At 40.5% G+C, this 27869-nt stretch overlaps 1 protein-coding gene across 1 annotated transcript in view; it reads left to right on the top strand.

The window, feature by feature from the left end:
- Positions 1 to 27869, top strand: part of INVS (inversin) — a 207430-nt gene that overhangs the window by 130074 nt on the left and 49487 nt on the right. The window contains exons 7-12 of the mRNA XM_007950329.1: positions 6774 to 6945; positions 9294 to 9449; positions 11183 to 11412; positions 13344 to 13450; positions 24684 to 24896; positions 26170 to 26291. Coding sequence (XP_007948520.1) covers positions 6774 to 6945; positions 9294 to 9449; positions 11183 to 11412; positions 13344 to 13450; positions 24684 to 24896; positions 26170 to 26291 — 1000 coding nt within the window. The remainder of the gene's footprint in view (positions 1 to 6773; positions 6946 to 9293; positions 9450 to 11182; positions 11413 to 13343; positions 13451 to 24683; positions 24897 to 26169; positions 26292 to 27869) is intronic.

Below are 27869 nucleotides of genomic sequence, written 5' to 3'. Positions count from 1 at the left end.
ATAATGTAGAATCTGCAAAACACCGCATAACATGGATGAACTTGGAGGACATTATGCTGAGTGAAATAAGTCAATCACAGAAAGACAAATATTGTTTTAGTTCATTATTGTAAAAATCAAGGAAAGGTTTAGATATGGAAGGAAATTTTCTTTTTGGTTACCAGGGGTGGGAGGGGAGACGAGGGAACACTGTTAGATAGGTAGGGATAAGTATTGATTTGGGTGAAGAGAATGGCAGTGTACCAAATGTGAGTGATCGACGTGGTGGCATTGAGGAAGAGGAAGACATAGAGAGGTACATGGAAGGTACAGACAACAAAGATGAACCCTTTTGCACATACAGTACTGTGTTGTCAGTGAAGGCAAACATGGGTATACGAGTGGATAGATGAGTGGACAGGCTGAACTATTAGGTATGTCTGTGAAGTGGGGAGTGTACCCAAGACCATGTATAGAATTGGCAGACAGTGGTCCTATAAGTGTATTTGTATATTCTGTAAGAGTTCTCAGGTGTATAGTAGAGCTGACAAAGGATAAGGTTGTAGTCATTTCTTGGTCACAGCCAGCTACCCAGAGGGAGTGAGTAGTTGAACCGGTGGGCTCAGGACAATAGTCTCAGGGGACATCAAGCTCAGTTGGCATAACATACCACACAAAACATTGTTCCACCTCCTACTTTGGCGAGTAGCAACTGGGATCCTAAAAGCATGCAAGCAGCCTTCTAGATGCAGCAATGGGTCTCTCCTCATCCAGAGCAAAGAAGAACGAAGAAAACCAAAGATTCATGGAAATAATTAGTCCTAGTAACTGGTACACTGGGTGATCCGCAGCCTATACGACTATGAGACCAGAAGAACTAGATGGTGCCCGGCTACCACTGTCAACCACTCAGAGGGGGATCTATGTAGGCAATCCTGGATAGACTGGGAGCACAATGTGGAACAAAACTCAAAATCATTTGGAAAAAAAAAGGGGGAGTACAGGTTTGCTGGTCTGATAGAGCCTGGTGGAACCCCTGAGACTATGGCCCCTAGCTGCCCTTCAAGTCTGGAATTGAACCCACACCTGTGGCTTCCAGCCAAACAAAAGACAGGTATATGAGTTGCACATTTACCTGAGGTAGATACACTCCTTGGAGAGACCAATCATGGGAGAAAGAAAGGCTGTTTATGCACAGGGAGACAGCTCAGGGGGCAGGAGTGCATGGTGGGCTGGATACAGGAAGGAGGTAACTATCAGGAGAAAGTAGGAGGGGAGCTGTTGCATTGGGGTAAATTGTAGTCAATGTCATGAGAGTGTATGTGAACTCCTGTATGGAAAGCAAATTTGCTCTGTAATTTTCACCCAAATCATAATTTAAAAAAATAAAAAACGATGAAGTAAAAGAGCTGAACAGAAGATTTCAAATGGCAGCTCAAGAAAACAAAGTAAAGTATTGTAATGAAATGTGCAAAGACCTGGGGATAGAAAATCAAAAAGGAAGAACACTCTTGACATTTCTCATGCTGAAAGAACTGAGGAAAAAATTTAAGCCTTGAGTTGCAATATTGAAGCATTCTAGGGGCAAAGTACTGAAAGACACAGGAGGCATCAGAGAAAGTTGGAAGGAATACGCAGAGTCACTGAACCAGAAAAACAATGGTCATTGTTCAACCATTTCAGGAGTAGCATGTGATCAAGAACTGGTGGCATTAAGGGAAGAAGTCCAAGCTGCACTAAAGGAACTGGTATAAAAAATAAATAAGGCTCTAGGAATTGACGGAATACCCTTTGAGATGCTTCAACAAATGAATGCCGCACTGGAGGCACTCACCCGTTTATGCCAATAAATTTGGTAGACAAATAGCTAGCGAACTGACTGGAAGAGATCCATATTTGTGCCCATTCCAAAGAATGGTCATCCAACAGGATGCGGAATTATCAAAATATATTATTAGTATCCCATGCAAGTAAAATTTTGCTGAAGATAATTAAAAAATGGTTACAGCAGTATACTGACAGGGAACTGTCAGAAAATCAAGCCGAATCCAGAAGAAAACATGGAATGAGGGATGTCATTGAAAAGAATATGGGAAAAATATTTACCTGCATTTTATTGACTGTGCAAAGCCATTATGGATAACCTTGCAAAGAATGGAGATTCCAGAACACTTAATCGTGCTCTTGAGGAATCTGTACATAGACCAAAAGGCAGTTATTTAAACAGAACAATGGGATACTGCATGGTTTAAAATCAGGAAAGGTGTATGTCAAGGCCAAATCCTTTCAGCATAGTTATTCAAACTGTTTGGTAAGCAAATAATCTGAGAAGCTGAACTATATGAAGGAGAATGCAGCATTAGGATTAGAGGAAGACTGTTTTACAATCTGCAAATGCAGATGACACTACCTTGTTTGCTGAAAGTGAAGAAGACTTGAAGAACTTACTAATGAAGTCAGACTGAAGCCTTAAGTATGGATTGCACCTCAACATAAAGAAAACAAAAATCCTCACAACTGGACCAATAAGCAATATCGTGATAACCCAAACCCACTGCCATTGAGTAAATTCTGACTCATAGCGACCCCCATTGGGATTCCAAGGCATTAAGTCTTTATAGAAGTAGATTTCCCAGCCTTGGTTCTGTGGAGTGGCTGGTGGGTTTGAACCACCAACCTTCTGGTTAGTAGTCAGATGCCTTAGCTATATCTAATAGTTATCTTCTGCCTTTCTCTCTTTTCTTTCTTTCTTTTTTTTTTTTTTTTTTTTGAAACAAGAATTTCACTAATGCCAAAGAAAGAAAAGCACTTAAGGGTTTGGGGAATAATTTTAATCAATATAAGCATCGTTCATGCTTAACCCGAATTGTGACAGTTGTGGCCTTCATAACATTTCTTAATTTTCTTCTTCAGCCCTACACTGCTTCAAAAAGTAGCCTGTCTTTAGTAGACTCAATCAGCATAAATAATCTCATTCTGTGATATCCAGATTGAATATCAAATAAAGTATAACACATACTTGACATTTTATCATTTAGAATTGTCAAGCTTTTCATTAAATCCTAAAAAAATAACTCCAAAGAATTAAACTATTTTTTCTAACAGGTAATATAGTTGTGATAAAGCAGAGCTTATATATTTAATTTTTTTATAATAAAATATATTTCCAAAAGTTTTAAGTCTACAATTTTATAGATACAGTTTTCCATCCAGGAGGCCAGATATAATTTCTTTTTATATGAAACAAAGGTTTTAAGAGGTTATAGGCTGTCAATCAGGCACATCTTAGTCAATACCATACAAAGACCTTGACAAGATCAAGAAAGAGATGTTTAATATTAGTGCTTAGTCTCATAAAATGGGGAATTTTAACCAAATTGATACCTCTATATTCTTAATCACAATCCCTCCTGTACTCTTAAAGTATACTGCCTGGAAAGTAATATAAGTTATTCATGTAATTTTTTAATTCACTTAGTTGCAAATTAATTCTAATTTTAAGCACTGCATATATTCCCCTTTAATTACTTATACTATCCCAGAATCTTCCTGGAAGATGTTAACTGTCCCAAGTGGAAAAAAACAACACAGAGCTCTTTCTCTTCCTTAAAGATTTTCAAGTATTATAGGAACAAAAGTCCATGGAAAAATTACCAAAAATTTGACATTCTATCTTAAGAATCACGGGACAAAAGAGATGTGAGCAGAAAACAAATATTCTTTAATATTTCTTTGCTTATACTAAGAAATGGGAGCTCTGGTAGCATAGTGGCTAAGACACTTGCCTGCTAACCAGACGGCTGGCGGTTCAAACCCACCAGCCACTCCTCGGAAGGAAGGTTGGGCAATCCTACTTCCGTAATGATACTGCCTCGGAAACCCAAGGAGGGGTCGCTATGAGTTGGGGCCGACTCGACGGCACATAGCAACAACAACAACATACTAAGAAATATCGTAACTATGTTTATGAGCTGTTTTCTGGCTTCTTCAAGTATAGGACACACCTCTGACTGAGAAGAAATAAACAATTAACTTCATGTAACTCAAAAAGACGGAGGGCACAAAAAGATCATCAGACTTTGGTTTTTAAGACCCTGCTGTTGACCCTGAAATGCTGGACCTTCTACAACAAAACATTACAGCAGCACAGCACCACTTCAGCTACATTATTAGGAATTCGAACTAGGTAATGGTTTTCCCCCCTCTCCCACTCAGTCTATTATATCTTCCTTTCGCTTTTCTGGGTTTTTAGCTGCAGGCAGTTCAAGGCTTGCCCATTGCACGGGTTCAGCTTCTCTCATGGTCGTAAATGGACAAAATATTGAAGTTGTCAAGGATTTCATTTTACTTGGGTCCGCAATCAACACTCATGGAAGCAGCAGTCAAGGAATCAAATGATGCATTGCATTGGGCAAATCTGCTTCAGAAGATCTGTTGTCAAGTGCTAAAGAGCAAAGATGTCACTTTGAAGACTGCAGTACACCTGACCTAAGCCATGGTATTTTCAGTGGCCTCATATGCATGTGAGAGCTGAATGATGACTAAGGAAGACTGCAGAAGAATTGATGCATTTGAGTTGTGGTGTTGGTGAATTATATTGAACATACCATAGACTGCCAGGAGAACAAATCTGTCTTGGAAGGAGTACAGCCAGAATGCTCCTTAAAAGTAAGAATGGCTAGACTTCTCTCTCATGCTTTGGTCATATTATCAGGATAATCCCTGGAGAAGGATATCATGCTGGGTAAAGTGGAGGGTCAGCAAAAAGGGGGAAGACCCTCAATGAGAAGGACTGACACGGTGGCTGCAGCGATGGGCTCAAGCATGGCCATGACTGTGGTCATGGTGCTGTGATCATGGTGGTATTTTATTCTCTTGTACATTGGGTCGCGATGATCTAGAACCAGCAACACCTAACAAAAACAACATGGCATGTGTGGTAATACTCTGATTTTCACTAAATTATAATAATTTATAACATGGATAATATCATCAGTATAGTATCATCCCCACTTCCTGACCTCCCCAGATGTACTACTGAATATTTAGATTGCTAAAATATCTTACTTTCTCACCCTTCTTTCTTTTGGTACCCAGAACAACAGTAGCTATAGTCCCTCCTTCTAAGCTGTCCTAAAAAAGATTATTCTATTTATCACCTAGAGCTTTGGTAAGCTGTTGTCTTTCATTATCTTCCAAGATCTCAGAAAAATACAAAGTGGTATTTTGAAGAGGAGCTCTCTCTTGCTACAAATAGATAAGAAATTCACTTGGTACAGTCTAGTTGATCTATGGCAATCAGAAATCAATCCATAGTGCAACACAAGCATACAAGGTAGGTCGTGTCATCCCCTGATGAAAATAACTGAGGTTCCAAGAGATAAATGACTTACCTAAGATCTTGAGCCCAAGTTCAAGTTCTTAAACCCAATTTTAGACTCCAGAATTAACATACATACAGATACCACTATTAAGTAACTGTGCTAATGGGAGTAGAAAGAATGGTAGAACATTATGGATGTGTATTCAAAGAAATACTTGCTTTGGGTAATCTGCCAATTTCAGAGTTGATTTTTAATAGTTGTACAAATTTCCTAAGTTCTTTGATCTCTTTGGACCCTACTCACTCACAAAAGGGAGCACTGTCTTTTTAAAAAATACACACACAGACACACAAACACAAAACCAACCAGGCCAACATTCATCATTAGCAAATCACAGTCAACATTTTTGCAAATTAGTAAAAGAAAACGAACTACAAAAATCACCAACATTTAACACTAAGGAAAAGGAAGACACAGAGAGGTAGGTGCCCAGGAGGCAGGAAGTCGTGGTATGTCAGCAACTCAGCAGATGGTTTCAGGAAGCAGTGTATGAAGCAGCAGAAAGAGTGTTATGATTTAGCCCTGGGTTATAATCTTATATTTGTGTGAACTTGAATTTAAATTTCCTAAGTTGTGAAATGAGGGGCTGGATTAGGTGAGCCTTTGAATTTCTTCTTGCTCTAAAATATTGAGAGTCAACATTTTGCATAATTTTGGCCAACTCACAGCCTCCAAAAATGTTTTGTTTCATTTTGTTCTGAAACTCTACTTCCACTCAAGGAAAAGTTTCTATCTTCTTAAAAGTTTATGAGACTCTGACCAAAGAGACAAATGTTTTGTGAATATTTTCCATTAAAATTAAGTCAGGTACTTTTAGAATTAACCTACTGGTCCTAATTGGTGTACAATTGCATGGGAGAAGAACCTTGAATATGGGAGTTGCTGAATGTATATTTGTTGAAGTGAATTAACACTGCATTTCTCAGGAATGACCACCATTCAATGAATGCATTAACCATTTTCAAACTGTATAGCACAACACACAGTGAGAGGAGAGAGTTACTTTTGTAACAGTCATGCCTGCATGTAAAATATCTGAGAAAACTTACATTTTTATGGTGGTCATGACACTAAATATTTTGGAATAGTTCAACTGTCACTTCATCTCTATAACAGTGACCTATAAGGTTTTAAACCTGATGAAGGTGCTCATTCTCAGTTATAGGGATGTTGAACGAGGGAGTTTGGTTATGTTCTGAAGTCCTGTGGAAACTCAAGGACAGGGGATTGTTATTTTCAATATTTAATAGTTATTTTCAATGGCAGTTACCATTTTGTTATTCATAAAAATATTATTTCATTGGATTCAAAAGCAGGGAGAAAATAGTTTACTTCTAAGTGGAAGTCACTGTACTGGTGGCTTTGTTGACAGTTACTTTGTCTCAGTTATTTACTGAGGTTTTCTTTCAGGAAACAGTTAAAGTGTTTTTAAAACATCCTTCAGTGAAAGACGATTCGGACCTTGAAGGAAGAACATCGTTTATGTGGGCTGCTGGGAAAGGCAGTGATGATGTCCTTCGGACTATGCTGAGCTTAAAAGCCGACATTGACATTAACATGGCAGACAAATACGGAGGTACAGGTAAGAACTGGCAGACATTCAGTTTGCTTTTATTTATGTTTCAAAGTGCACATGGTGCTGTACAACTTGGGAAAACAGTACCTTATAATCATTGTTCCTGACGTGACATGTCTGCCTGTCTTCTTCACTTCATGAGTTTGAGTTTGCCACTCCAAAAGCTTTGTTTCTCCCAAGTATTGTGGCTAAATGAACACGTTTCTACCAGGAGGATGGTGGCATTTGGTTTAAAACTTAGACGTGATTATGGGAACTCTTATGATCATTTATCTTTGTGTAAAAAGGTGTGAATCTGTCATTTAAAATTATGCTTGTTTAGTCATTATCAATTATACCAAAAACCACACTCACTGTCATCTAGTCGATTCCGACTCATAGCAACCCCCATTGGATTTCCAAGGTGGTAAATCATTATGGAAGTAGATTGCCCCATCATCCTCTGCAGAGCAGCTGGTGGGTTTGATCCTCCAACCTTCTGGTTAGCAGCCAAATGCCTTAGGGCCTACTCCACCAGAGCTCCTTATTATTTATATCTTCAAAAATGTATAATTATATTTTTAATAATTGTCTTGACACCTGCGTATGTTCTCACCCATCTCATTCACAGCTCTCTTTACTCAGGTATGAGAAACAGTAACTCCTCCTGACTCCCCACTTTAGAGATCACCTCCTGTGACTCCAGAAGCTTCAAAGCTTCAAGTCAGCTTTGCATCCAAAACTTATACTAGACGCTTCGTTTAATCTCCTTTTCTAATGAGCTAGCTATGTGTTAGTTGGTAAGAAAGGGATGAGTTTTTTAGTGGTCACTGCCCACTCGGAGCTCTCAGCACTGTGTGCTGTATCCTAATCACAAAACAGGAAGAGAAGGAACAATCCTCCAACCGCACAATAACACTGAAGAGAAGAAGAACGGGATGATGAGCTTCTCAACTACCTTTTCTCTTTTCTTTTTTTGCCCTGTGGAAACCTAGTGGCGTGATTTGTACCTACCTGTCTTCCTGGATAAGCTCTTGTTTGGCTGCCAACACCATGGATGCAGCCCTGGGAGAGGATGGTTTGTTCTCTCCCTCTCTATACCTAGACCACCACACCTCTGAATGATAGAAAAGGAGTTTTTAGCCAATACTAAGTTTATGATAAAAGCACTAATTTTCAAAAGTATACATTACCAAAGCTTCACGTAGACCTTAAGTTTCTTAAGGAGTACAGTGCAGGCATGTAGGACACCAAGTTTATAAATGGTCAGAACATTTTTTTTTTTTTTTTTTTTCAAACTTCCATTCCTGTGTAGCCTTCCACTTTGTCCTTAGCCTTGCTCTTAGTTTAACTTCACATCTTTTTTGGAAAGCAGCCTTCTGGTGTGCTCCAGGATTAGAGCTCAGACCACAAGTACCCTGCTCAATTCCAAGCCTTTGTGTAAGTATCCAGCCCACAGGAGGCTCCCAACAAATTCCCAGGAATCTGCATTGTTACAAGCAAGTTGGGTCTACAGTCACCCTTTATGACAGAAACACTGTTGTAGGGGTTATGGAGCCATAATACTTAGACAGAACTGGCCCAGGCTTCTAGTCTGTTATCAGGGCAAATTCAAACCCAAAGAGTGATGGAGCCGTTCTACGCTGTCCCCTTAGGTCTCTCTGAGTGGAAATAGACTCAGTAACAACAACAGTGGAGAAACACAGGCAGGGGTGAATATAGTATGAGAATCACGTTACTGTTTAAAATCGCTCAGGAAGGCACCGGAGAGGAGACCACATTCCACAGCTCAGGTTCCTCTCCAACGTTGAAATGATCGTTTCTAAAATGAGCCTTAAAGAGTAGCTGGCTTGCACTTGGAGTATTGTATGACAAGTGCACTCAGTGAATTAAGATGCACATACTTTCAGAACCACCGAAGGAATAGCACAGGTAACCAAGTAGTAGCCAGAGGAGGAGCACAGGTAACCGACTAAAGGAACACTCGGATGAAGTGGCCAGCCGCTTGCCTGCTTATTGGGTGGAATGGTGGCAGAATTGCCTGCACCGTGTAAATCATTGATTTTTGTCATTGTTGTTTCTCTTTCTTAGCAAGAGGAAAAGATAATAAAGTAGTGATTAAGAAGAGGATACCATTTCCAGTCAACAAGAAAACAGTGAGATAAGAAAGGGGGAGGGCAGAAAATGTGAGTGATACATATGAGTAGGAAGGAAACCAGGATCTATAAATGTGAGGAATGGAGAAGGGTGTCCTGAGGGCCAGGTTGCGTTGCCCCAGGATGATGGGACGTCAGAAGGGGAGAAGAGGCATAACCAGGATGGTAAGAAGGCACGTGGTCAGTAAAGAATTGGCCTCTTCTTTGCTTCCTCTGCAGCTTTGCACGCTGCTGCCCTTTCTGGCCATGTCAGCACCGTGAAATTACTGTTGGAAAATAGTGCTCAAGTAGATGCCACTGATGTCATGAAACACACTCCACTTTTCCGAGCCTGCGAGATGGGACACAAAGAGGTGATTCAAGCACTTATTAAAGGTTAGTTATTAAGAGTGCTCCACACGAGTCACTCTCAAAACATAAGCATTCTTGTGAGCTTGGTTTAAAAGACAGCTTTACATAGCAGAGAGGCCACATGGGTGGGAGGACAGGAGGCGACACTAACCCTGGCACTGGGAACGCTGGCTCCGTGCCCGGCTCTGCCTGTTGACAGTTGTTTGATTTTGGAAGTCACTCCACCTCCCTGATGCTCAGTTTCATTATATATAAAAGGGGAATGATTTATACCCTGAACAGCTCACAGACTTCTTGTAAAACCCTGAAATAGATCATTTCTGTGGAAGCATTTTGCTAACAGCGCTGGACTGTTATATTTGTTTACTTCTTTCCTTTTTAATTTTTTAAAATTTTATTGTGGTAAAATATATATAACATAAAATTTGCCATTTTAAGAAGGAAGTTTTGAGGAGGAGAGGAGGGGAGGAAAAATTCCTAGACAGGTTAGAATATATATGTGCGTGTGTGTGTGTGTGTATATATATATATATACACACATATATATATACACATACACATAATTGCAGCAATATTCACAGTGGCCAAAACATGGAAACAACCCAATGGCCCATCAACAGATGAATGGATCAACCAAATGTGGTGTACGCACACATGGGATATTACACAGCAATAAAAAGGAATGAAGTCCTAATGCAAACCAGACATGGATGAACCTAAAAGCAACATGCTGAGTGAAATAAACACAAAGGATGAGTGTTGTGTGATTCTCAATTATGTGAATGATCTGAAACAGGCAACTGGGTGTGTGTGTATATATATACGTAGACACATACACACACACACATATACCGAAGATAAGATAATTAGTGGTTACCAAGGGTAGGAGGGAGGGGGAAAGAGGAAGCTTTTGTTTGGGGGCCATTGAGTTTATGCTAATGGTGGTGGGATATTTTGGAAAAGGACAGCAATAATGGTGGCACAACATAAAAAATGTCATCAATGCCCCTAAGCTGTAAATGTGGAAGTTGTTATGTTGGTGAATGTCTTGTTGTGTATGTTTTCACCATAACAAAGTAAAAAACAATCTGCCATTTTCACCTTTTTTAAGTGTGCAGTTTAATGGTGTTGATTACATTCACAATGTTGTATAGCCATCAATCACCAACATCTATTTCCAAAACTGCTCCATGACCCAAACAGAAATTCTGCACCTGTTGAGCATGGCCTCCTGATTCTCCCCACGCCCAGCACTGGTAACCTCTAATCCACCTTCTGCCCCTTAGAAGTTGCTTGTTTCAGATCATTCACATAATTGAGAAACACGCAACACTCATCCTTTGTGCTTATTTCACTCAGCACGTTGCTTTCAGGGTTCATCCATGCTTGGTTTGCATTAGGACTTCATTCCTTTTTATTGCTGTGTAATATCCCATGTGAGCACATACCACATTTGGTTGATCCATTCATCTCGGTGGGCCTTTGGGTGGCTTCCACCTTTTTGGCTATTGTGAATAGTACTGCAGTTGTTGTTGTTTTTGTTGTTATGTGCCGTCGAGTTGGCCCCGACTCATAGCACTGGTCTATAAGTATTGGGTTGAGTCCCTGCTTTTAATTCTTGGGGGTGTATTATACCTAGGAGTGGAATTGCTGGATCCTATGGTAATTCTGTGTTTAACTCTTTGAGGAATGATTTGTATTCTTTTTTATAATTACTCCATATATTTGATGTTTTCATTATATTTTTGTCTTTTCAGGTGGAGCAAGGGTTGATCTGGTTGACCAAGATGGACATTCTCTTCTACATTGGGCAGCACTGGGAGGAAATGCCGATGTCTGCCAGATATTGATAGAAAATAAGATCAATCCTAATGTACAAGATTATGCAGGGAGAACCCCTCTACAGTGTGCTGCATATGGGGGGTACATCAACTGTATGGCTGTGCTCATGGAAAATAATGCCGACCCCAATATTCAAGACAAAGAGGTAGAATCTGAGGCTGCCTCGGTTCCCTCACGTTTTCTCAGTGTTTAGAATATTTCTTTGTTGTAAAACAGTTTAGTAAATAATCACCAGAAATCCATCTGTTATTCGTAAACGTCTATATCCATATATAATGTAATACAGCAGTAATACAGAATGGGAATAATTTTATAACTTCCAGGAAATGATAAACTATGTAGAGAGGGCACATGTATGTATGTGTGCATGTGTTTGTACGTTTATATATGCGTGCATGTGTATGTGTGTGTAGCTCTAGAAAACATGATTTTACAAACACATTTTGTCCACTTAAAATTGTCACCACCATTTTCCCATTTGGTATATACTCTTTTTCATAAGTGTGAATACTTAATATTCCAAAGTTTTAAGTTCAGAGTTCTCATTCACTCCTCCCAGCAACCCTATACTCCCTGTATCTGCTATACTATAGTTGCTATTATTATTCCCATTTTACAGATGAGGAAATTGAAGCTTATGGAGCTTAAGTAATTTTCCTAAGGTGATAGTTACTAAGTGGAAGGGTCAAGATCCAAACTGTACCTTTAATCAAATTTTTAGAATTAAATAAGTAATTTCTTATTTTAAAGGCTTTTTTATTATCATAGAATGTTAGGTTAATCATCTTTATCCATGTAACTTTTGGGGAAACTGTTTCCTTAGATTGTTCAGTTAAAGCCACAAATGGTGTGAATATGATTAGGCTCTGATGTGTACCGCTGAATGGATTTCTCAAAGACGTGGGTTAATCGGTACTTCCCCCTGCTGTGTAGGAATGCATCATTTTCTCTCAATATAGCTAGTATTCATTTTTTGCTATTTTAACTGTTTTAAATTAGCATATTTGATTTCAAAATCATTTGCATCACTCAGCAACATTATGCAACGAATATTTATCAAGTATTTTACTATATATAAAAGTAACACAATGAAAAATAAGTTAAAACATGGTCCTTGTCCTCATGGAATTAGGGATACATCCCTTACAGTTTGTAAACCACCTGTTGCTATCAAGTCACTTCTGACTAATGGCAACCTCACTGTACTGAGCAGAAGGGAGCTGCATCAGATATGCTTGGCTGGAGTCACATTATTCTACCTGCCACACAGAGTTCTGGCTAAATTTTCTAAATTCCTTTTATCTTTTGAATTATTTTAAAATTTGCTTTATGGCCCAGTATATGGCTGATTTGGGTAGGTATCCTGTGTACACTGGAGAAGAGTGCTGAATCTGTCCTTGTTGAATGCAGTGTTCTACATATGTCACTTATGTCAAATTTGTTCATTGAGTTGTTCAGGTTTTCTGTTATCTTTACATACTTCTGTCTGTTTATTCTATCAACTATTGTGAAAGATGAGTTAAAATCTCCAAATATGGTTATGGATTTCACTATCCCCCTACCTTTTAGTTTTGTCAGTTTTACTTTATGTATTTAGAGGCTATGTTATTAGGTGCATTCAGATTTAGGATGTGCTATGTTCCTCTTTGGTTCCTTAACATTATGAAATATCCTCTTTATCTCTAGCAATGCCTCATGCCTTACTTCTTTATTTTTCATGATGTTGAAATTGGTGAGGAATATAGGCCATGTATTGTATAGAATTTTAGTTAATTTGGGTTTGTCCTATATTACCTCATAATTAAATACAGGTTTTATATTTGTTTTGAATATTACATAAGGGATATTGACTAATTCTCAGATTATCATAGAAGCATATGATGCCACTTATGGTAGTGTTAATTTTGATCACTTAGTTACAATACTATCCATTTCTTCTATTGTATACTTAATACTTTTCTTCTTTTCTAATGAAGCATTTTGGGGGAGCACTGTTGATGTTTTTGAGTTACAAAAGTAATCATTTGTCCAAAAGTACTAATTCCACATGTTCTTGATTTTCATTCTTGCTTGTAGGGAAGAACAGCTTTGCACTGGTCCTGTAACAATGGATACCTTGATGCCATTAAATTATTGCTAGACTTTGCTGCTTTCCCTAATCAGATGGAAAACAACGAAGAGAGGTAAATTGCTGGTAAAAAGTGTGTACTGTTGGTTCATATCACATGCTTTCTGCCAGGTTAGAAAATCTCAAGCTTAGACACTGGTTCAGAAATAATAAATATATTCATAAGGAAATACATTAAGAAATCTTGAACCAGAAGAAAAGAGGAAAAGTAACATGCAATATTGATTTAGAATCATGAAATATTATACCTGTTAAAAACTCTAGCTATTACCAAGGTGTGGTTAAGGTTGTGTAGCTGAAGCCCAAGGTCAAGGGGCTTTTACATAGCCCCTAGATTCTGGCACTCAGAACTCAGACTTCTAGCCTCCAAACATTGTAAGAATAAAGTCCTATTTGTTAAAGCCGTCCCACTTGTGGTATCTTCTGTTAGAGCAGCACTGGGTAACCAATACACAAGGGCAAGCTCACATTTTACAGATGAGGAAACAGGCCTTCTTCTGGCAAGGTCAGGGGTCCTGATTGGCCAAGACCAGGGATTCGGTAAGGCCGACAAGATGTGTTTCTTTAGGCAATTGTTGTTGTTGTTGTTAGGTGCCGTCAGTCAGCTCTGACTCATAGTGACCCTATGCACGACAGAATGAAACACCACCTGGTCCTGCGCCAGCCTCACAGTCCTTGCTGTCCCTGAGCCCAGCGCTGCAGCCACTGTGTCAGTCTAGCTCATTGAGGGCCTTCCAATTTTTCACTGACCCTCCACTTTACCAAGCATGATATCCTTCTCCAGAGAACGGTCCCTTCTGACAACATGACCAAAACAGGTGAGACGAAGTCTGGCCATTCTTGCTTCCAAGGAGCGTTCTGGCTGCACTTCGTCCAGGACAGGTTTGTTGCTTCTTCTGGTAGTCAATGATACTTTCAGTATGCTTCACTAGCACCACAACTCAATAGCATCAACTCTTCTTCGGTCTTCCTTATTCATTGTCCAGCTTTCACATGTATATGAGGTGACTGAAAATACCATGGTTTGGGTTAGGTGCACCTTGGTCTTCAAAGAAACATCTTGGCTCTTCAGCACTTTAAAGAGGTCTTTTACAACACATTTGCCCAGTGTAATACATTGGCTGATTTCTTGACCACTGTTTCCATTGGTGATGACTGTGAAACCAAATAATATTAAATCTTTGATAACTTCGATCTTTTCTCCATTTATCATGTTGCCGCTTATTGGTCCAGTTGTGGGGACTTTTGTTTTCTTATATGTTGAGATGTAATACATACCATAGACCATATATATAGTCTTTAATCTTCATCTGTAAGCACTCCTGGTCATCTTCACTTTAAGTAAGATTGTGTCGTCTGCTTATCACAGGTTGTTGATGAGTCTCCCTCCAATCCTGATGCCATGTTCTTCACATAGTCGTTTCTTAGATTATTGGCTCAGCATACAGATTGAATAAGTTTTGTGAAAGGATACAACCCTGATGAACTCCCTTCCTGATTTTAAACCATGCAGTATCCCCTTGTTCTCTTTGAACAACAGTCTCCTGGTCTGTGTACAGGTTCCTCATGAGCACAATCAAATGTTCTAGAATTCCCATTCTTCTCACTGCTATCCATAATTTATTATGATCCACACAGTTGAATGCTTTTGCCTAGTCAATAAAATGCAAGTAAACATCTTTCTGGTATTCTTTACTTTCAGCCAAGATCCATCTGACATCAGCAATGATATCCCTTATTCCATATCCTCTTCTGAATCCAGTTTGCATTTCTGGCAGTTCCCTGTCAATATACTACTGCAACCATTTTTGGATTATCTTCAGCAAGATTTTACTTGTGTGTAGTATTAATGATATTGTTTGATAATTTCCACATTCTGTGGGATCACCTTTCTTAGGAATGGGTAAAAAATATGGATCTCTTCCAGTCAGTTGTGCAGGTAGCTTTCTTCCAAATTTCTTGGCATAGACAAGTGACTGCCTCCAGCATGGCATCTGTTTCTTGAAACATTTCAGTGGACATTTTGTCAATTCCTGGAGCCTTCTTTTTTGCCAATTCGTTCAGTGAAGCTTTGACTTCTTCCTTCGATACCATTGGTTCTTGATCATATGCCACTTCCTGAAATAGATGAACATTGACCAATTCTTTCAGTACAGTGACTCTGTGTATTCCTTCCATCTTCTTTTGATGTTTCCTGCATCATTCAATATTTTGCCCATTGAATCTTTCAGTAGTGCAACTTGAGGCTTGAGTTTTTTCTTCAGTTCTTTTAGCTTGAGAAATACTGAGCATGTTCTTCCTTTTGGGTTTTCTAAGTCCAAGTCTTTGCACGTTTCATTATAATAATTGACTTTGTCTTCTTGAGCCACCCTTTGAAATCTTCTGTTCAACTCTTTTATCTTGTCATTTCTTCCATTTGCTTTAGCCACTCTTCCTTCAAGGACAAGTTTCAGAGTCTCTTCTGACATCCATTTTGGTCTTTTCTTCCTTTCCTGTCTTTTTAATGACCTTTTGCTTTCTTCATGGGTGATGTTCTTGATGTCATCCCACAATTCCCCTGGTTTTCAGTCATTGGTGTTCAATGCATCAAATCTCTTCTTCAGATGGTCTCTAAATTGAGGTGGGATATAATCAAGGTCATATTTTGGCTCTTGTGAACTTGTTTTAATTGTCTTAAGCTTCAACTTGAACTTGTATATGAGCAACTGATGGTCTGTTCCACAGTCAGCTCCTGGCCTTGTTTTGGCTGAAGATATTGAGCTTCTCCATCTCCTCTTCCCATAGATATTGTCGATCTGATTCCTTTGTGTTCCATCTGGTGAGGTCCAATTGTATAACCACCATTTATGTTGTTGAAAAAAGGTATTTGCAATGAATAAGGCGTTGGTCTTGCAGGTTTCTATCATGCGATCTCTGGTGTCATTTTCCAACTACTGGTGATTCCTCTTTGTTTTCGACTTTTGCATTCCAATCACCAGTAATGATCAATACATCTTGATTTCATGTTTGGTCAATTTCAGAATGCAGAATTGGTAAAAGTCTTCAATTTCCTCATTTTTGGCTTTTGTGGTTGGTACATAAATTTGAATAACAGTAATATTAATTGGTCTTCCTTATAGGCATGTGGATATTATCCCTATCACTGACAGCATTGTACTTCAGAATAGATCTTGAAACAGTCTTTGTGACAATGAATGCCACACCATTCCTCTTCAACTTGTCATTCTCAGCATAGCAGATCACATGGTTGTCTGATTCCAAATGGCCAAAACCAGTCCATTTGAGCTCACTGATGTGTAGGATATCAGTTGCTATGCATTCCATTTCATTTCTGACAACTTCCAATTTCCAAGATTCATACTTTGTACATTCCATGTTCCAATTATTAATGGATGTTTGCAGCTGCTTCTTCCCATTTTGAGTCATGCCATGTCAACAAATGGGGGTCCTGAAAACTTTACTCCATCCATGTTATTAAGGTCAACTCTACTTTGAGGAAGCAGCTCTTCCCCAGTTATATTTTGAGTGCCTTCCAACCTGAGGGGCTTATCTTCCAGCACTGTATCAGACAGTATTTCAGGGCTATTCATAAAGTTTTCCAGTAATATATCAGACAGTACTTCACTGCTATTCATAAGGTTTTCACTGGCCAATACTTTGAGAAGTGGATGGCCCCTTCCTTCTTCCGAGTCTGTCTTAGTCTGGAAGCTCCACTGAAACCTGTCCCCTATGGGTGACCCTGCTGGTATTTGAAATACCGATGGCATAGCTCCTGCTCACAGCAACACGCAAGCCACCACAGTATGACAAACTGATAGGTGAGTGGTGGCAACTATCTCAGAGGAAACATTCTGGAACCAAACCCTCATCTTGCCACTTTGTTCCGAACTTCTCCCCATTTATTATTTTCCAGCTCTCTTCTTGCTGAAGTTCCTTTCCTTTGCCTAGCGTTTTCCTTCTCTTAGGCTGTCTTCATCGCCTCCATTTCCTCATAGGCACCTTTCATGCATTTGCAGTCTAACTTCCATTGTCATGATTATACTAAAATCTGTGTCTGAATGGTTGAGAAATTCCTAACTGAAAAATCATGTGTTGTCTCTCTGTTTTCTCCATTTCTTCTGGATCTTCTTCCATTTTTCATTTTTTAAATAAAAGCATTCTTCAAGAACTGGGATCTTCTCTCTCTAGCCTGTCCCCCTCGGTGATCTGATCTACCACCAAAGCTTCAGCAATTACCTGGGTAAATAAATCTACATTTCAGACTCAGTGCTTTCTTTGGTTCACATTGTCTTCATCTCACTGGATTCCCTTACCCATGTTGCTAGCACATGAGACTCAGTATATCTAAAATGAAGTTTATCACCTTTCTTACAGCCCCCGAAACACTGCTCTCCTGGTCAGTTAGGCCTCAAAAGTTCTTTATTTGCCCTCCTTGTCCTTCCACCACGCCCCATAATGTCTATTTTTATGCTCCCCTTTTCATTACCAGCACCGTTGTCTAATTCTAGTCCTCATTTACTCTTTTCAGGAACTATCGTAATGCCTCACTGTTTTCCTTCCTTCGATCTTTCCTTCATTCAGTTAATTTGCTACCAAAGTAATCTTCCTAATTGTTAATTGTGTCATTCTATACAGCCTCTGAGAAGACTGTCCTGATCTCACGATCATATGTCCCGTCTTCTATTCTCCTGTTCTGTGTATTTTTACAGCACTTAGCACATTTTGCCTTGTAGTATAGTTTTATGCAGTCTGTCTTCCCCACTAAACTTCTAAAGATCATAGTTATCTCTGTATTTCTCATAACTAGGTGCTTGGTAAGTAGGTGCTGGAACTCAGTGCATGCCACAAGAGAAAGCAGACTAGTGTGTCTTACTTTGGGAGTGATTATAGGAAAAAAACTCTCTATTATAGTCAATTGACAACTGAGAAACAAAAGAGACTTGAAGATTTAGGGTCTGGATATTCAAGGAAGCTGGAAAGCCAAGGGTAATTCTCCGTGATGAGGTTTCGACATTGAAGCAGATATGTGACGGAGCTGAAGATTTTACCCTTTGAAACCCTGAAAATCAAAAAGGGAAAGACTAAGAATCCTAAGAAGAAGTGATGATTTATTTCTATAAATAATTTCTTCTATAATAGTATATACTGTCTGACTGCTTTTTTTCCTTATTTTTTTAAGAAACAATGAAAAATATATTCCTTATAGTTCAAAGTTCAGACCTAAGTAATAACCACATGATTTAAGGTACTTACTGCCTCCTGCAGTAAGCGTTTGTTAATTACAGACCAAAGGACCAAGGGAAAAATCCTCCTAACTGTACTTGTCAATCCATAGATAACAATGGACAGGGGCAATATCCCAGTGTCCTTTATGCTTCATCAGCAATGCACCTGGAGGTACAAATGTCAGAACTTGGCATTGCCTTTTATCTTTATTGACATTCCAGTTTAGGTACTCTACTCATCCCATCAGAGCAGTCCTGCCTGGCAAGTCCAATTGTATCTCATCTCTTGTCTTTATCTACATTGTATCTTGGCTGGTTACCATCAAACACAGTGCTAATTTTTACTTCTTATGCATTGACACTAACCACTTGATGTGCACTGCATAGACATAATTTTTGCCAACTTCTGCTGCCTTTCAGTCAATAACTACCTGACAGTCACACTCTGACATTGATGGTAATATTCACAGCCCTTGAATGTGTGTGAATTGAGTTTAGAATGAAGATAGATTTGGTAGTAGCAATCACAGAGGGAGCTGTTGCTTCAGTGTTAGGTATTCAGTCTTAAAACCCTACGAGATTTGTGGATTTTATTTCCTTGAATGAAAAATTGAGAATTCTGATTTTAACAAACCAACCATAAAAAAAAGACATTTTTGAAAACATTGGAAAAATTTTAATATGGAATAGGCTTAAGATTTTACTAAGGAATTCCTGTTAATTTAGCTAATATAGTAATGACACTGATTATATCCATATTATTTATAGATGAATGTTGAAATAAGGAGATTAAATGATAGCAGTTCTGGAACTTACTTTTAACTATTTTAGCAAAAATACAAAGGACGGGGTTGAAACAAATGTGGTGAGAATCTTACTAGTTGTTAAATCTGGGTACGCAGTATAGAATGATTGATTATGCTATTCTATTTTTGTTTATGCTTGAAATTTCTCATAATGAAAATGTTTGCAATGCAGTTTTCAATCCATAACTGACTCAAGTGATCTAGTTCTTCTTTCTTTCATCTTTTAGATCAGGAACAGAAGCTCAGAGAACAGGGTCACACAGGTATCCTGACTCCCAGTTCAGCATTCTCTATCGTAGCTTAGGCTTCATGTTGTTTCTTTTTGTCATATGTGTAAGTAGAAGCATAGTTGGGCCTTACATGTCATAAAGCAGGTTTTGATAATCCTGCTGCTATGCTTGCTATAGGAAAGTTACTACATAGTAATAATTATAGGAAAAAGTGTTCAGACTTACTAAATGAGTGTTTGCACATTGCTTTTAGAAGTAGCTCCATTCTATAGGGAACTTACATTCGATAACTGATGGTATATTGTAGAAGAATTACTGAACTGGGAGCCACCAGATCTTAGTTCTAGTGCAGCTTCTGCAGATAACTAGTTCGGTAGCCTCGAGAGGGATGCTTAACCTTTCAGGGGATGTTTGTTCACTTATGAAATGAAGATGCTGAGCAATAATCATTAAAATTCTAGTTAGCCCTACTCTTTGGGCTTTTTAGGGCTCTGATCATCTTTCCACCAGGAAAAGTAGTCATGAAAGAGAATACACAGTTCAATGAAAAAACAGTTCTTCTGAACTTACAAAATGCTACCTAATTATATTTTAAAGTTTACGGTGTAGGCAGCCTGTAGGGCCTTCGGGTCCCTGGACAGCCATAGCACAGTCGAGCTTCCAAAAATGGAGGTTCTTTACTTTCAGCATTTGGGGCTTCCTTGCAAACACACAGATTTTTATGCCGTGCAGTTCCCTTACAAAAAAACCTCACTGCCGTCTAGTCAGATCTGACTCATAGCGACCAAGGCAGTATCACTACAGAAGTAGATTGCCCACCCTTCCTTCTGAGGAGTAGCTGGTGGGCTTGAACTGACAGCCTTCTGGTTAGCAGTCAGATGCCTTAGGCACTATGCCCCCAGAGCTCCTAGTTCCCTTACAGGCTTGACAAGACACCCTTTGCTTGTTATTGGAAGATTTCTTCCTTTCTTCCTGTGATGATTAGAAGAGTTTTGAAGAGAGACTATTTTTTCCTATGAGCACTGGATGATTCTATGTCTAATCATGCATGCATAAAATCGTCATTTTTTCCACCTCATAAGTGACGTGATGTTTGTTACCTCCTTACATTCTGATTGGAATGGGTTCCTGTCAGTCAGCTGAGTGCCATCAGCAGTGGCAGTCAGGAAGCGGTCCTAAGTGCTAGTCCGGGTGCGAAGGAAGTAGTATTTACCCCAAGCCAGTGCAGCCTCGTGAGCCACGCAGCAACGTCCTGTGATGAACAACAGCTGGTAGCTGTTAGGCCTCCCTTGTGCCGGGCACGTGGCTGTCCTCCTCACATTTAGTATTTCGTTTCCTCCTCACGCCCACTCTGCAAAGGGTGGTCTTGTTTTACAGATGAGAGAAGCTCACACTTAAGAGGCATCAAATAAGTTGTTGAAAAAGTGGCACCGGCATCATTGCCATTTCTGGATGATAGAATTAGAGGTGGTGGTTTTTTAACTTCAATTTTTATAGTTTTATGTGTTGTTTGAATTCTTAAAATACGTATCATCTTTACAAAGTAGTCATTTTTCTTTAAGAAATGAAAACTTACCTGCCAAGATGGTAAGCGGCTGATTCTGAGAATGGAAATATGGATGGCTGAGCATTATTTTTTTTTCTACGTGTTTATCTGATTTATTTCTGTAAAGGTATTTGCCTAAAATTGTTCATTTAGAAAGTAGCCAAGTTGAGATTCAAATACAAAACTGTGTGACAGCAAAGCCCATCCTCTCTAAGTAATCTGTTTACCAAAAAGGTGCGGCATGTGCATTGTACAGAGTTCACAGCACGTCACTGAGCGTTCAGTAAAATTAAACGTCTGAGACAACTGGTTTTCTTCCGAGGCGTCACTGTCCCCGGTTTCTTGGGACACCTGTGGACATATCTGTTCCACAGAGGAGCACGTTCCGGTTGTTAGCCACTGTGGAGTCACCCTGCGCACGGCGACCCTCCGCACAGCCGGGCTACCTGCTGTCAGGCCTGCGCCGTCACGTGACTGGCTGTGGACCAGTCCATTGTGATGCACAGGGTTTCCACTTGCTGACTTTGGAAGAATATCAGCATGATGACATGACTTTCTTCCTGGTCCACGTTAGTCTGGAAGGTCCGCGGCAAGCTGTTCAGCATCCTAGCAACACCAAGCTACTGACAGAGGGCCAGTGGCTGTGCGTGCAGCCCACTGGCAGGAGTCAACCCCGTCTCCCTTAGGGACTGCGAAGCTTCTCCCACTGAATGTCACTCCCCACAGATGAGCTCGACCGTGACATTCTTTCACACCAGTGCAGCATGTGCCTTAATTACTTCTTGCTTTCTTGATTATTTCCCCTTCATTTAACAATGCATCCTTAGACTGCTCCTTCTTTGTGTACGGTGGTAGTGGCTGCATTGTGCAGATGGCTTCATTCTGTGAATGGCCTTTGCTTTACTTAACCAGTCTTCTGTTGGTGACAGTGAGCTTGTTTCCATCCGTTGGCTATGAAACTGTGGTTCTGTGAATATCTTTGTACCTAAAGCATTTCACACATGACAGCCTGTCTGCAGGATAAATATCTATAAGTGAAATGGGTAAGTCAAAGGGCATTTGCATGAACCATTTTCATAGATGAGTCATAGATGCTGCCAAAATATCTCCCCTGGAGGTTAAAGTAGATGTGAAAGAGCCTGTCCCCCACCTGTTTGGTTACTTGGTGCTTCTCTAATAGAAAATATCACAAATAGGTAACCCTCACAACCAGGAGTGTGTTCTTTTAACCATTTGGGAGGCTAGACATCCGAGTTCAAAGTACCAGGCTCTAGGGGCTGGTTGAAAGCCCTTCAGCCTTGAGCTTCAGCGCTGCCTCTTGCTCCCGGCCCACTGGAGCTAGAAGCGTCTTCTCACTCAGGCAGCTGCTGGCTGCTGAGGCTGACAAGCCCAAGGCCAACAAGTAAAAAGGCACAGTCCCAATATTATCAAACCACATGGCAGGCCCTGATTGAAGTCCAGAAAAAGTCCCAAGATCAGCAAGAAACATGGCAGGCTGCTGAACAACGGCTCGGCTACACACAGGATTCCAACATGTCAAAAGCCATAGAGCAGTCCTAAAGCTTCTCCTTATATTCTGGGACCAGACCATATCCCTAAGGCAGCTACTCAGCTGCTCACAGTAAATTCCACAATGGAATTGATTACCAGTCTCATCATGGGGAATACTACATCCAGCTGCCCAGCCACTCAACCAGGCCCAGCCAAGTTGATACATAACCACACAATTTAAGCCAGCACAGTGGTTATTCAGCTTTCTGATTTTTTTTTTTTTTTGTTGTTGTTGTTGTTAGGTGCCATGAGTCAACTCCAACTCATAGCAACCTTATGTACACCAGAACCAAACATGCCCTGTCCTGTGCCAGCCTCACAGTCCTTGCTGTACCTAAGCCCACCATGGCAGCTGCTGTGTCAGTCCATGTCATTGAGGGCCTTCCCCTTTTTTGATGACCCTCCGCTTTACCAAGCATATCCTTCTCCAGGGAATAGTCCCTTCTAGCAACATGATCAAAGTAGGTGAGATGAAGTCTGGCCATTCTTGCTTCTGAGAAGCATTCTGGCTGCACTTGTTCCAGGACAGATTTGTCCGTTCTTCTGGCCGGCCATGGTGCTTTCAGCATTCTTCACCAGCACCACAACTCAAAAGCATCAACTCTTCTTCAGTCTTATTCATTGTCCAGCTCTCACATGCATATGAAGCGATTAATATCATAGCTTCAGTTAGGTGCACCTTAGTCTTCAAGGAGATATCTTTGCTCTTCGGCACTTTAAAGAGGTTTTTTGCAGCAGATTTGCCCAGGGCAATACATCATCTGATTTCTTGACTGCTGCTTCCACTGGTGTTGATTGTGGAACCAAGTAATATGAAATCTTTGACAACTTCAATCTTTTCTCCATTTACCATGATGCTGCTTATTAGTCCAGTTGTGGGGATTTTTGTTTTCTTTATGTTGAGGTGTAATCCATACTGAAGGCTGTATGTAATCTTTGATCTTCATCAGTAATGCTTCAAGTCATCCTCACACTTCCAGCAAGCAAAGTTGTGTCACCTGCATATCACAGGGTGTTAATGAGTCTTCCTCCAAACCTGATCCCAATCCTGAAGATCTTTAATCTGAAAATCAGTGAAGACCATTCTCTCATGTTAGTCTTAATTTGCATTTCTCTTATTATGAATTATTTTCTTTTTTAGGAAACTATCTTTTAACTTTGTTTTTAGTGTATTTTGTCCTGCAAAATGTTCTTATTTTTATAGTAGTGTTTATCAGTCCTTTTTTTATTTTTCTTTATGATTTCTGAATTTCATACCTTTTTTTCTTAGAATGGACTTCCTACTTCCATTTTTTTCTTAGAATGGACCCCTCCATAGTTTCTTATAGTACTTTCATGGTTTCTTTTTCTATATTTAGATCTTTGCTCTACCCAGAATCTATTTTGGTGCAAGATGGGATGTAAGAATCTTTTTTTTTTTTTCCCCATATGACTACCCAGGTGTCTTAATGCTATTTCATTAATAATCCATCTTTTCTGTAGTGATTTCAAGTGCCATTCTTACTGTACACTACATCTCTCCATTTGGAATATATTTTCTATTTCATGAGTGTTTATTATTGTTAATCATGGCCCAAAGTTATGAATCTCACAGACTTGCATTTGCAGTACTTTTGCGGGTAGGAGCTGGGAAGTATTTGGCACATGAGGAAGGAGGAAAGTGGCCCCGTGTTTGCACAGCCCCTAACTCGTGAGCCAGGAGCAGAACTTGGCCATTGGCATGGTTAGCAGCACAAAGCACTGTCCCCCAGCCACATTCGCCCTCGTTTTCACCCCTCAGAGTTTCTAAAGAACCAGAACTAGGTGGCCTGGCATGAGGAACATTCCACATCTTAGAGTGGGTGTCCTTCTGTTGCACAGTAGTTCTAGTGTAGCTGCGCCTTGAACTGTGTCGCAGTACTTTAAGTGTATATGCGTCTCCCTGTTTCAGATACACACCCCTTGACTATGCTTTGCTTGGTGAGCGCCATGAAGTGATCCAGTTCATGTTGGAGCATGGTGCCCTATCCATTGCGGCTATCCAAGACATTGCTGCCTTCAAAATCCAGGCTGTCTACAAAGGATATAAGGTCAGAAAAGCTTTCCGAGACCGGAAAAATCTCCTTATGAAGCATGAGCAGTTGAGAAAAGATGCCGCTGCCAAGTAAGTGTGCGGTACAGACTGTTCTCACGGTTCAGAGTCCGAGTGGGCAGGGGAGCGCTGGCAGGGTGGCTGGGGAGGGGCTCGGGAGAGAACCGGAAGTCCTTGACCCCTGGCCCTGTGTTACCTTCACCCTCTGCTCGTCACTTCTTCAGAGAACCAAAGCTGCGGTGGAGGAGGAACACCTAAGCTCTACTTGGTGGCTGTTCCTCTGCGGTGGCCTTCAACAGTCTGCACCACTGCCACCCCAGCCACGGCAGGGAGCTGAGGGTGGGGCTGCCACCCAGAGAAAGCTAGTCAGAGAGAAGTGTCATTTCAAAATAAGCTTAGAACAGTATCTGCCTACTTTCACTGGACTAATTCTGCTTGTGATTTGGTTAAAGCAACCATTCACATAAATGACTTCTCTTCAACCCGTTAACATAAGAAATCTGTACTAAATAAAGTAATTTATCAAGAAATACTGATTTATGGGAGAAAGAAGGGCTGTTTATGCACAGGGAGACAGCTCAGGGGGCCGGGATGCATGGAAGGATGGGCACAGGGAAAAGGTGACTGTCAGGAGGAAGTTGGAGGGGAGTTGTCGCATTGTAGTGAATTGTGGTCAATGTCATGAGACAAAGTGTATGTGAACTGCTGTATGCAAAGTGAATTTGCTCTGTAAATTTTCACCCAAATCTCATTAAAAATATATATTGATTGAATGCTCACTGTCCATTCAAGGCCCTTGACTAGCACCTAGAGGGAAAACAGTGACTAAAAGCCAAGGCCCTGCCTCAAAGACGTCGCACTTGAGTTCGTACCTGTTACACCTTGTGACTATGCCAACGTAAATGCCTTGGTTTGCCTTTTCTTTGATATACCTCTGGTAGGTGGAAGCATTTTAAATAGCAGGACAGTATTGCATTAACAAGTACAGATACCAAAACTGCTGCTGCTACCATGTGGCTGACAGGCCGATTCTGGAAGGATCACTTCCTGGAGTACTTGAACGCCTCCAGATCTTGAGTCTTTCCCGCTCTTGAATCATGACACTTCTTGTCCACAAGGGGGATGCGTGAGTGCAATAAATCTCAACAACAACTACCAAAACCAACGAAAAGAAGAATAAAGGCAGGAAAGCCATTTCAGTGAGCAGCTCAGTGATACCATGAGTTGAAATGCTTACCATATACCAACCTTTCATAGACAAAATGGACAGAAACACAATTTTCTGTGCCTCTGACGCTACCTAAGTGACGTTCCGGGAAATGCTATCTTGTGCTGGTCTCTTAAGGATCATCTTTCTCTTCACGTTTGTCGGCGACTCTTGTGTGAACCCACAGCACTACCTGCTCTTTTTCCAGCCTCCACACCTGAATTCTCTGCCCGGGAGCGACAGGCTATCCCGAGTGGCAAGTCAGTGTTCTCCTCCAGGGACGGAACCTTGTGTCTCCTCACTGATGTTTTCATACTCTCCCACTGAATGTGTGGGATCTATTTTCAGAATTTTAAGCCATATCTACCTGAATGTGTGGTGGGACTCTACAGAGCAATGTGACTTTTCTGTGTCCCCAGAAAGAAGTGTTTTAATGCAAACAGATTCCACTTAATTGCTGGAGAGAAGAGGGTCCTGACATCTCCTTTCCCAGAAACTCTCTTTCCAGAGAAATAGGAAGGTTGTGGTAGAGTCGGAGGAGGACTTGGGTTTGAAGCCAGCCTCTGATACTTGTGATGGCTCGAACACAGCACTGCTCTCTCTGGGCCTCAGTTTCTTCATCTGTGAAACATGACAGATGGCCCACTGATTCTGGGCAGCACCACTCTGTGGTTTTGTAGAGGCCCTGCAGGTCTCCCTTCCTTAGTGATCTGTAGCCAGTTTTTCCTCTCCTTTGGCCCCACCTTATACCTGGGGCCGAGAGTTTGGACCAGCACACTACTAAGGATTTTGAGTGAGGAGCTAGGACTATTCTGTGGGACAATCTCCTGCACCGAGGAAGGACACACTTAAGTAGCACAGTAGCTTACAACGTATATTTTTTCCCCTAGTATCAGTTTTTCTGACTCCCAGTCTGGAGGGTTTGGGAGGACAAGGGGGTTTAGGGACTCTCTCATCCAGCACCCTTTTGTTGTTGTCCTAAGTAGTTTCCCTGTTGGCAAAGGTATGGCCTCTCCACTCTTACGTTAGTTTTTAAAACCTTTAAGTTGGAGTTGTGCTTACTTGAGATTAATGACTGAAATTGCCAAAGCTGAAAATTTGTCATCTCCTTCACTTTTTCTCAATTACGTTCTTTACTTTATTATCATTATTAGATGTAAACAAGTTAGTCATTGCTCACAGTTTAACCATCACCTCCTACGTCATCTCGTGTAGACCCCAGGAGAAAGATCTAAACAGAGGAGACACTGACTGGATTTTTTTTTCAAGAATTATTTCTTAAAATCTAAGTGACTTTTATTTGTAATGATGTTGTTGTTGTTAGGGGTCATCGAGTCGTCTTTGACTCACAGAACGAAACATCACCCAGTCCCACACCAGCCCCACAATCCCTGCTATACTTGAGCCCATCGTTGCAGCCACTGTATCAACCCACCACGTTGATGGCCTTCCCCTCTTTCGTGAACCCTCCACCTCACCAAGCATGACATCCTTCTCCAGGAAATGGTTCCTTTTGACAACATGACCAAAGTAGGTGAGACAAAGTCTGGCCATTCTTCTTCCAAGGAGCATTCCGGCTGCACTGCCTCCAGGACAGATTTGTTAGTTCTTTTAGCAGTTCATGGTACTTTAAGGATTCTTCATCACCCCCACATTTCAAAAACATCAATTCTTCTTCAGTCTTCTTTATTTATTGTCCAGCTCTCATATGCAGATGAGGCGATTGAAAACATCATGGCTTGTATCAGGTACACCCTAGTCCTCAAGGAGACATCCTTGCTCTTCAGCACTTGAAAGAGGTCTTTTGCAGCTGACTTGCCCAGTGCTATATGTCGTCT

Source organism: Orycteropus afer, unplaced genomic scaffold (assembly GCF_000298275.1).
Source record: "Orycteropus afer afer isolate SDZICR_OR568_19922 unplaced genomic scaffold, OryAfe1.0 scaffold00267, whole genome shotgun sequence".
NCBI classification, from domain to species: domain Eukaryota; kingdom Metazoa; phylum Chordata; class Mammalia; order Tubulidentata; family Orycteropodidae; genus Orycteropus; species Orycteropus afer.
Note: the sequence above shows the minus strand (reverse complement) of the source record. Positions and strands in the feature narration are given on the sequence as shown.